The sequence below is a fragment of the Syngnathoides biaculeatus genome, chromosome 14 (assembly GCF_019802595.1).
Source record: "Syngnathoides biaculeatus isolate LvHL_M chromosome 14, ASM1980259v1, whole genome shotgun sequence".
NCBI lineage: Eukaryota > Metazoa > Chordata > Actinopteri > Syngnathiformes > Syngnathidae > Syngnathoides > Syngnathoides biaculeatus.
Window position 1 is genome coordinate 22,060,560 of NC_084653.1, and position 11,343 is coordinate 22,071,902.

Genomic DNA, 11,343 nt, shown 5'->3' on the forward strand with positions numbered 1-11,343 from the left:
TGTATAATTTTCTATGACCTTGCCTTTTTTTTTTTTTTTTTTTTTAGCAGTTTTGAAATATATATATTGTCGCAATGGTGAAGTGATAACGAAAGGCTCTATGGAGGCAATCTGAAAGACATGACTATTATTCATTTTGGTAGCATATGTTCAGAATGATATTTTGTATGATGACTTCAAAAATCTGCATTAAAGGCTCACCAAATGACTCGAGAAGGTTCATTAAATGCTCTCTCTCTCTCTCTCTCTCTCTCTCTCTCTCTCTCTCTCTCCTCTCTCTCTCTCTCTCTCTCTCTCTCTCTCTCTCTCTCTCTCTCTCTCTCTCTCTCTCTCTCTCCTCTCTCTCTCTCTCTCTCTCTATATATATATATATTATATATATATATATATATATATATATATACACACACACACACACACACACACACACACACACACACATTTATCCATCCATTTTCTTTTCCGCTTATCCTCACGAGGAGTGCTGGAGCCTATCCCAGCTGTCACAATCACATCTAGGGGCAATTTAGAGTGTCCAAATAATGTTGCATGTTTTGGGGATGTGGGAGGAAACCGGAGTGCCCGGAGAAAACCCCACGCAGGCACGGGGAGAACATGCAAACTCCGCACAGGTGGGGCCGGGATCAAATCCGGGACCTCAGAACCACCTGATATATATATATATATATATATATATATATATATATATATAAAAGCATTGGCCTCACAGTTCTGAGGACCCTGGTCCGAAACCCAGGACTCCGGTTTCCTCCCACATCCCAAAGACATGCAACATTATTTGGACACTCTCAATTGCCCCAAGGTGTGATTGTGAGTGCCGTTGTTTGTCTCCATGTGGAAACAGTTTGGGGTGTACCCCGCCTCCTGCCCGTTGACAGCTGGGACCAGCACTCCCCGCGACCCTCGTGAGGATAAGCGGCGAAGAAAATGGATGGATGGATATAAAACAAGAACGAGCTTGTATGTGGTATGAAATGACAACAATGACACCTAGTGGCGAAAAATGTCCAGGGCACTACAATGGCAAAACAACGTACAGTACTTGTACATATTTTTAACTTCCATCCATCCATTTTCTTAGCCGCTTATCCTCACAAGGGTCACAAAAATGCTGGAGCTACTGGAATTATTTTTAACGACAGAGTAAAATTTAAAAATTAAAATCTCTGATTAGAAATGTGTCAACGAGGAATTTATAGTGATAAGAATAGAACACATAAAAGTAACCCGTTTAATTGGAGCGTGGAACTTTTTTTTTCTAGTTAATGAAAATAACCTTTGATGAATGCATTTTTATTTATAAAAGGTGTGCATCATATTTATCAACATTTAATCATGTACTGTATATGCAGGCTTAGAGTGAGTTAATGCATACCATGGAATAAAGATGTGAAGCGCCCCCAAATATTTATTAATCATTATTTCCTGTGAAGAAATTATTTATTGTATTTAAATGAAATGTAATGCAATTGATCAGTTGTGATGACATTGCAGCAGTAACTTGCAAACACTAATAACATTTATTGTGTTATTACACATTAGATACATGGTTTTACGAGACAAGTATGGCAATCAAATATTTGTAGTAGTATAATTTTTTGAACTCCTCCGAGTTTGAAAGTTGCGGCACGATACACGTCTGACAAAGTAGGGGAAATTTGCTCAGCCTCAGTAGAGGAAGTATCTAAAAACAAATGTTGCTACATATGTAAGTCGGGCGCAGAACAGGAATAGGAACTTTGCAAAACAGCTGCAGAAGCAGCAGCAAATTTGCAAAGAAAACCACAGGGGTACATTTTGTGCATCTTTCTTTTCTTCAAAACCAGTGCAGGTGCGCAGACACAGAGAGAGAAGTCGTCTTCTTGAGTTTTTTCCACAGGTGCTTGTGAAAAAAAGATGAGCGACTCACTAGAGAGGACGACAGAGTGCCCCTCGTCTCTCGCCATGGAGGACTCGGGCCCGGACGGGGAGAGCGGCGCGGAGTACCGCTGGGAAGATGAAGGTCTGCCCATGGCGCTCCAGAGAGGCATGGAGGACTTGCGGGTCAACGTCGAGCTGACCGACGTGGTCGTGCGTGTTCAGGGACGGGACTTCCCTTGCCACAGGGCCGTCCTCGCCGCGGCCACTCAATACTTCAGGTAAAAAAAAAAAAATTACAAAAAAATTAAACATTGCAATCAATGGACCTTGAGCAGACTCCTTTTTGAATCCTTCCAATGATCATCAGATCATCATCGGTTGCATTCTCCAACCACAGTAGATGGAACAGAACACCTAGTTTTGGCCGATTCTCGAGTAGGAGATCGTCAAGAGTTCCAAAACGCCCCAAAACGCCAGACGCCTGCTGTCTTTTTTGGAGAAAGGCGTCATGAGACGTTTTATCTAGCGCTAAACATAGACTTGTCTACCTGGGTTTGAAGTTTCCCCAAAATATTCAGTGAGTCAAACTCTCCTGAGAAGGTTGACGTTCAGGAAAATTCCAGGGGGTGCTACCAATTCATGGATATTGGTTTTGTTTTTTAACCCATTCATGTGCAGGGCGGCAATTTTTTTTTGCCTTATTGAGATAAAAGTCTCCTATCATGCCACAATCAAGGAAATAATCCTTTTTTTTTCCATTTAACGCATTAAACAAAGGGAAAAAAAGATGTTTCCTCTCAAAACTGGGACAGGTATGTTCTCGGTTCTGTGAAGTGGTACGTACTAGAGATGTGTTTATTAATTAATTCTTATTCTGATACAAAATTTGCGCATTAATAATACTGATGGATTAGGATTTTGAAGACAAATTTGGTTGCATACTGACCTTTCTCCGTTTCTTGGAAAACGCTCCACGTCTACTTGAGGCAGCCATGTTGGGTCAGGAGGGAAAGGGAAAGAACTCCGTGCTAACTTTTACCAATGAGTTATCCTCTCCTGATACCAAATTACGGCTTCAGATCAAAACACTTACATATTTTGATATACTGAAGGATATAATGCGTGAAAATCACGATGTCCCAAAAATGGGACGCTGCCCACGAATTAGTATGGAATAGCCCTTAAAAAGGTCACTCAAAAGAAAACATGGACAAAAAAAAAAACAAATGAGAACGGCAGCGGGTTCTGTTGTGTTCAGGGCCATGTTCTGCAGCGGATTGAAGGAGAGTCACGAGGAAAGCGTGGAAATGAAGGGACTGGACAGCGAGACGATGCAGACTCTCCTGGAATACACGTACACCAGCCAGGCCCTCCTCACGCCGTCAAACGTGCAGAAGGTACTGGAAGCTGCCTGTCTGTTCCAGGTAAGCAGGAGAACGGATGACTGGATAGATGGAAGGATCTGCGTGTATGCAGCGAATACTCGGTTATCGAAACGTCTCCGCTCTCGAACGAATCGGTTTTCAAACGAAAATTTCCAGATTTTTTTTTTGCTTCCGTTTTCAAAGGAAAAATCGGTACTCGAACGCCTGAGACAAGACCCGGAAATAACCGACCAGCTGACCCACGGAGCGCATTGTTATTGTGTATAACGCAGACGTGGGAAATATCGATTCGGTTTTCAAACAAATCGGTTCTCGAAGCGCCTTCTGGAACGGATTGTGGTCGAGAACCGAGGTTGTACTGTGTATATGTATACTGTATATCCATTTTCTGAGCCGCTTATCCTCACGAGGCTCACAGGAATGTGGGAGTCAATCCCAGCTGTCAACGAGGAGGAGGTGGGGTACACCCTGAACTGGTTGCCAGCCAATCGCAGGGCACATGGAGACAAACAGCCGCGCTCACAATCACGCCTAGGTGCAATTCATTAGTCCCCCATTAATGCAGGTTTTTGGGAAGTGCGAGGAAACCAGATTGCCCGAAGAGAACTCACGTAGGCACGGGGGAGAACATGCAAACTTCACACAGGCAGGACCGGGATTCGAGCCCCGGTCCTCAGAACAGACGAATTGGAGACTCTAAATTGCCCCTAGGTATGATTGTGAGTGTACCACATTAAAATGAATTATTCCACAATGCGTGAGGCCCCATAGCTCAGGAGTTCGAGCATTGCTTTGGTAAACCAGAGGTTGTGAGTTCGTATCTCACTGGGGCCTCTACTCCCCAAGGGGGGGTTGCGCCAGGAAGGGCATCCGGTTTAAAACCTGCGGCAAACAAATATCTGAGATGTTAGACTGTGGCGACCCCTAACGGGACAGGCCAAAAGAAACTTAATATTCCATAATGCTGTTTTACATAGTAATATAGATTTTACTTTTATACATTAATGATACTTAGCAATGTATATGCATAACTTCATGTCTATTTTATGTATTTACTGTATTCAAAGGTGCGCTGACAAGTCTCATGGAGCAGGCAAACAAGCGCAAGCAATTTTTCACGACAGTATTTTATTGGATTTTGCTGGAATCCGGTAGAATGCGCACATCCAAGACCATCAGTTTTTTGGGAAAAAAAAAATGAAAAATGTCACGTTTGTTGAAGAATTAATATTGCATCTAAAAGGGAGCCAACACTCTTGAATGATTGGTGAATGATTTGTAAAATTAGCACTTGGGATTGAACAATGTCTTTCATCCATCTATCCATTTTTCATACCACTTACTTATGGAAAAAAATGTTAAATTGACCAAATTTGGACATATATTTCCACTTGACAGTCATGATATTTTTGTGCAAAACACAACAAAATGTCTGTAATGGGTTTACTTGTCTTGGTCTTTGCAGTTTTTGCGCGTGGTGGACGCATGTGTTGGCTACCTAAGCAGATCTCTGGATGCGAATACTTGCGTTGGGATCCTAAACCTAGCCGACCGCTACGCCCTTCCCACTCTCAAGACCGAGGCCCAGGACTACATCGTCTCCCGGTTCTCCCGGGTGGTCCAGCAGCAGGACTTCCTGGAAGTGGCGGCTGAGTCACTGGAGACCATCCTGAAGCGAGACGATCTGGACGTGAGGTGCGAGGAGCGTGTTTTCGAGGGCCTCATGCGCTGGGTCAGAGCCGAGCAGGACCAACGGAGCCCCTTACTGGCCCGGTTGCTGTCGTACGTGCGGCTGCCGTTGGTGGAACCGGCGTACTTTGTGGAAAAAGTGGAGGGTGATGAACTGGTCCGCAGCTGCAGCGAGAGCTTTCCTCTGCTGCAGGAGGTCCGCACCTTTCACCTCTCCGGAAAAGAGGTCAGTACTGGACTGTGGATCATATTCCAATTGCCAATTGACAATGGAAAAATGAATATCTGATACACAAATCCCAATGACTGGTCTCGGGTTTTCTACATTTTTGTTGTAGGTGGTGTCCGAACGAACCAAACCGCGCATGAGCCACTTCCTGTCAGAAGTGTTCCTCATCATCGGCGGCTGCACCAAAGACGACCGCTTCATTTCCACCGTTACGTGCTTAGACCCGCTCAGACGCAGCAGGCTGGAAGTTGCTAGGCTACCGGGCACCAACACCGGGGAGGAGGCCCAGAACAGGAAATGGGTGGAGTTTGCGTGCGCGACCTATCGCAATGAACTTTATATATCTGGTGAGCCTGCACTTTGGTCCACCCCCCTTCCAACATACCGAAAGTACAACCTGGTTCTCCACTTTTCTATCCAGTCCCGTCTTTTCTACTTATCGAGCTGCCTACCCAGGCCACAAACATCGTAAATCACAGGGGCCATCTTTTTTTTCCACATTAATAATTTACAGCATTTTAAAATGGTAGCAAACATGAATATCAATGTGCAACAGTCTATTTCGACAAACCTCTGCAAGTGTTCCAGGAGATCATGTACGACGGGCGTGTGAGCTAGTCATGCGGTCTTAGTTTTTTCGCTACCTGGCACCCTGGAGGACCGCGTTGGTGACACCGGCTGTTGTTGTTCTTTGTTGTGTTTCCTGTTTACTCCCTTCTGAAATCTCATTCTGCGCAACTGCATTTACAAATTCCATCACAAAACCTTGTCCCGTTAGGGGTCGCCACAGCGTGTCATCTTTCTCCATCTAAGCCCATCTCGTGCATCCTCCTCTCTGACACCCACTGTCCTCATGTCCTCCCCAACAACATCCATCAACCTTTTCTTCGGTCTTCCTCTCGCTCTTTAGCCTGGCAGCTCTATCCTCAACACCCTTCTACCAACATACTCACTCTCTGGCCTCTGGACATGTCCAAACCATCGAAGTCTCGAACCTCGTCTCCAAAACATCCAACTTTGGCTGTCCCGCTAATGAGCTCATTTCTAATCCTATCCAACCTGAACCTCAGCATCTTCATTTCTGCCACCTCCAGTTCTGCTTCCTGTTCTTTCTTCACTGCCATCGTCTTTAATCCGTACATCATGGCCGGCCTCACCACTGTTTTATAAACTTTCCCCTTCATCTTACCAAAGACTCTTCTGTCACATAGAACACCAGACACCTTCCGCCAACTGTTCCACCCCGCTTGGACCCGTTTCTTCACTTCCTTACCAATGTGTACACAAACGAAGGGTATTTAAAATACGATTTGCAAGAAAGTCAGACAGAGGGATAAACATTTGGTGTGTTTCTGTAAAAATGGACGACAACAACGACCGGCCTGGCATGCGTGATGGTTATTTCGTCTTGATTGCAGATTCATGTACATATAAATTAACAGAACGCCTCTGAACATGTCCAAACCATCGAAGGTAGAGTAGAACAGGCAAGCGTGAATGACCGGGAAGTGGCTTTGATTAGTAAGGGAGAAGTTAGAAAGGCACTGAACAGAATGAAAAATGGAAAGACAGTTGGTCACCATGACATACCAGTGGAGTTATGGAAATAATTTGGTGAGGTGGCTGTAGAGTTTTTGACCAACTTATTCAAGGGGGAGAGAAGATGCCAGAAGAATGGAGGAAAAGTGTACTAGTTCCCATTTTTAAGAACAAAGGTGATCTTCAGAACTGTGGAAACTACCGAGGAATAAAGATGAGGAGTCACACAATGAAGTTATGGGAAAGAGTAGCGGAGGCTAGACTCAGGACAGAAGTAAGTATCTGCGAGCAACAGTATGGTTTCATGCCTAGAAAGACTACCACAGATGCACTATTTGCCTTGAGGATGCTCGTAGAAAAGTACAGAGAAGGTCAGAAGGAGCTACATTGTGTCTTTGTGGATCTAGAGAAAGCCTATGACAGAGTACCAAGAGAGGAATTGGGGTACTGCATGCGCAAGTCTGGTGTGGCAGAGAAATATGTTAGACTAGTACAGGACATGTATGAGGGCAGCAGACTGAAATGTTGGCAAACTGTTTCCGCGTAAAAAAAAAAAACATAGAGATCCGACGTGCTGCATGACCAAGAAGCCAAAGAGCAAAGGTTAATTCCATAAAATAAGACACTGAGAATACGTCACACTGTGCAATCCAATGATTATCCAAAAGTTCCTCTGGGGCAATGGATAAAAATTCCCACCGACACACTCCAGCTGTCTCTTTAGTGTATGTGAGGAGGGAAAAAATACACGAGTACCGTATTTTCCGGACTATAAGGCGCACCTAAAAACCTCAAATTTTCTCAAAAGCCAACGGTGCACATTATAATCAGATGCGCCTTATATACGGATCAATATTGACCCTTAGTGCAGCTCCATCTAATGGATGCAAAATGTAACACCAGCCTCTACTGAAGCGTCTATTCTATGTGCCTTGTATATGAAAAATGTTTTAAGCTAGGCCGTTCATTGAAGGTTAGTCTTATACTGCGGTGCGCCTTATCGTGCGGAAAATACGGTATTCAGGAAAATTTTTCTTTGGTGCTATTGCTATTCCAGGGGGAAAAGAGACCCTGAGAGATGTTTGGAAATACAACGGAGCCCTGGACAAGTGGATCCGGATCGAGCCTCTGATGACAGGCCGCTGGCGGCATAAGATGGCCGTCCAAGCCGGGCGGGTGTACGCATTAGGTGGCTTCGATGGTGTGAATCGGCTCGATTCCGTAGAGGCCTATGACCCCTTTCACAACCGCTGGACGCAGGTTAAGTGCAACCGATTTCACTCTCCTAGTTCCCTTAAGCAGTACAAGGCTTGTTGCCAAAACTGCCCACTATTATCTTTGTAAAGGCTGACGGGCTGACAGCAGGTAGTGTTTTATAACCTATTGTAAGTACCGTAATTTCTGTCTTACAAACCCCGACTTTTTTCACACGCTTTCCACCCTGCGTTTTATGCGGCAATGCGGCTAATTTGTGCATTTTTTCCTAACGGCCGCGAGGGGGCACTCGAGCAGAAAAAGTAAGAGTGAGACAGAATATATGTGCCGTGGAAGTGGCTTTTAGCGTGTTACTGCCGTGTCTCAGTGGTTTTTACCGGTATGTTTTTTTTTTTTTTAACCGGCCCTGTTAGCGTGGTGGCGCTAGCGTTAGCATTAGCGCGCGGTGGTGCTAGCGTTAAACTCTCTGTGTACTGTTTTTCTTTGTAAATATCTCGTGTTTCAATGTGGGTACTTGGGGGTTTTACACGGCTGCGGCCAATGTATGTACCAAATGGTATTTCCTTTACAAATGTACTGGGTGAGGCTTATAACCGGGTGTACTCTGTAGGCCGGGAATTATGGTAAATGGTATGAGACTTGAATTGTAGTTTATATTGTGAGTGAGACACGGAAATACCTCAACGTTTTGGAAAATAATTGACGGATATTTTAAAAAGTTGGTAGACTTGTAAGTCATGGTGCTGCTTTATATCAGTCGTTGCACTAGCATAATCGTTAAAAATGCTAACGTGACATTAAAGTATTCTTCTTTTATGCTGATCGTTTGACCCTTAACGTTGGTTGGCGCAGGTGGCGCCACTCGCGCTGGGCGTGAGCTCCTTTGCTGCCGCGAGCTTTGACAAATGGATCTACGTGATCGGTGGCGGGCCCAACGGAAAGCTGGCGACCGATTTGGTTCAATGCTGGGAACCTGGGACTGACTTCTGGGAGTTGCGGGCGCCGATTCCCATCGAAACGAAATGCACCAATGCCGTTAGCTTCAAGAACTGCATCTACGTAGTTGGCAAGTTTTGATTTCAAATGTTTAGGGGGATAGGGGTGGAACCCTGAGGGAAGTGGTGGGCAAAAAAGAATACAGTGGGACCTTGGTTTTCGAACGTCTTGTATTTCGAACAAATTTCAACATTTTTTTTGAAAATCGGTACTCGAATGCCTCTCACAAAACCCGAAATGACCAACGACTCGCTCTGTTGTGAATTCGCACCCGCTGAAAAAAATACGGAAATAACAGAATGCGCGCGGCTCGTCCAGCTGACCCACCCATGACGCGCTTTGTTACTGTCAATTCGAACGAACCCCCGAAAAACCCCCGGAAATAACATAACTCGCGCAGCGGTTGATTCGGTTTTCGAACAAAGTCGGTTCTCGAACCGCCTTCTGGAACGGGTTGTGGTCGAGAACCGAGGCGCCACTGTAACTGATACACCCCAAAACATAAAAAACAGATGATTTGACTTTGTCGCCTTCGGAACACATTAAAGTAATCATTGTCGAGCAGTAATGAGACCGGCGTCGTTTGTTAGCTCGAGCCAGACTGGAGCAAAGACCATCTGTAACTTCCACTAACAACCCAGGCTAAACTTCAAAGTGACACATTCAAGATGTACCATTTCAACAAACTCCCTTCACACCAATCACTACTTTTCAATTAGTCAGGGCTTTAGCAGGTTTTTGTGGCTTTTACACGAAGAGCACAAAAAAAATGTAAATAGAGGAGTTTTCCGGCAAAACCTTAAGGATACGTTTCAAAGAAAAATAATGCATAGGTGAATTCATATACAAGTACATCTCAATAAATTATAGTAAATATATTGCAATTCGGCGGAACGGTGGAGCAGCTGGTGAAGTGTTGGCCTCACAGTTCTGAGGTCCCGGGTTCAACTCCACCTGTCTGGAGTTTGCATGTTCTCACCCGTGCCTGCGTGGGTTTCCTCCCACGTCCCAAAAACATGCAACGATAATAGGACACTCTAAATTGCCCCAAGGTGTGATTGTGAGTGGCACAGTGGATCAGCTGGGTTCAATCCCGGACCCGCCTGTGTTGAGTTTGCATGTTTCCTCCCGGCACTCCGGTTTCCCCCTACAAACATGCAACATTAATTGGACGCTCTAAATTGCTCCGAGGTGTGATTGTGAGTGCGACTGTTTGTCTTGATGTGCCCTGCGATTGGCTGGCAACCAGTTCTGGGTTTACCCCGCCTCCTGGGCGCTGACAGCGGAGATAGGCTCCAGCACTCCCCGCGACCCTCGTGAGGATAAGCGGCAAAGAAAATATATGGATGGATGGATGGATTGTTCCCAAAGTAAAATTGAAAACTAATTAAAATACAGTGCGCTCCTAAAAGGGAGGTCTCTAATCCCCCTCTGTCCCCACAGGTGGCGCTCTGCACACGATGTACCGCTACTGCCCTCTCTCCGACTCCTGGTCTGTGGTGACCCGGCTCGGGGAAAGGGCGAGTTGCGCCATCGCCGCCTGCAGCAACAAACTCTTCATCACGGGAGGCCGGGACAACAAGAACCACGTCATCTCCACGGTGATGTGCTGGGACGTGGATGAAAGCGTCCTGACAGAAGAATGCGCCTTGCCCATGGGCGTTTCGCACCACGGCAGCGTGACACTGTTGAAGTCCTATACCCACATGCACAGAGTCGCGCCTGTTGCCGACTGACATAGAACTTGAATGAAAGGAACGCAATTGTATAACTGTACCTTTAAGTTGTGTAACTATGGCGTAGCTCCCCCACACCAGTAAAGTTTAACTTTTATTGATAAGATATTATATTTTAAACAAGAGGGGAGGGGGGGGGGGGAAATCACCAATCACAAAAAATGTCGGTACAAAAACCCATACGTTTTATTTAATGTTTGCACGGTGGCTCAGCTGGAAAGCGCTGGTCTCACAGTTACGAGGTCCCAGGTTCAATCCTGGACCCGCCTGTGTGGAGTTTGCGTGTTTCCTGCCTGTGTGGCTTTTCTCCGGGTACTCCGGTTTCCTCCCACATCCCAAAAACAATTTTTCATTTCATCTGTAAATTGTTTGTTTCTGTGTGTCCTGCGATTGGCTGGCAACCAGTTCAGGGTGTACCCCGCTTCCTTCCCGAAGATAACAGGCTCCTGCACTACCATGGCCCTTGTGAGAATAAGCAGCTTTGAAAATGGTTTGCTGTTGAACACTTTTCTTTTGTCTCTCAGTTTTACAGTAAAGAGAAACCAGAACCGCTGAATAAGCATCTTTAAGCGAGGATGGTTTGCATTATATTTTGAAAAACTGTGCACGAAAATCCTGCTAAGAGACAGCGGTGATGGAATTTTTATGTTTTTATTAAAAGCGTTCATAGAAA

The 11,343-nt window shown here is 45.3% G+C and overlaps 2 protein-coding genes across 2 annotated transcripts in view; one reads left to right on the top strand and one right to left on the bottom strand.

The window, feature by feature from the left end:
• Positions 1-11,343, bottom strand: part of LOC133512676 (immunoglobulin superfamily member 3-like) — a 43,962-nt gene that overhangs the window by 11,352 nt on the left and 21,267 nt on the right. The window lies entirely within an intron of this gene.
• On the top strand, positions 1,599-10,806 carry klhl6 (kelch-like family member 6). The gene is made up of 7 exons (XM_061842517.1): positions 1,599-2,159; positions 3,140-3,305; positions 4,732-5,181; positions 5,294-5,531; positions 7,781-7,983; positions 8,791-9,004; positions 10,378-10,806. Exons 1-7 carry the CDS (start codon positions 1,918-1,920, stop codon positions 10,668-10,670), a joined length of 1,806 nt encoding a protein of 601 aa, XP_061698501.1. The 5' UTR covers positions 1,599-1,917; the 3' UTR covers positions 10,671-10,806.

Bases quoted from the DNA above. Each gene is read 5' to 3' on its own strand.
- klhl6 (XM_061842517.1), top strand. From the start codon at position 1,918: ATGAGCGACTCACTAGAGAGGACGACAGAGTGCCCCTCGTCTCTCGCC. The intron at 5,182-5,293 runs GTCAGTACTGGA...TTTTTGTTGTAG, and splicing joins TTCACCTCTCCGGAAAAGAG to GTGGTGTCCGAACGAACCAA. The intron at 5,532-7,780 runs GTGAGCCTGCAC...TTGCTATTCCAG, and splicing joins CAATGAACTTTATATATCTG to GGGGAAAAGAGACCCTGAGA.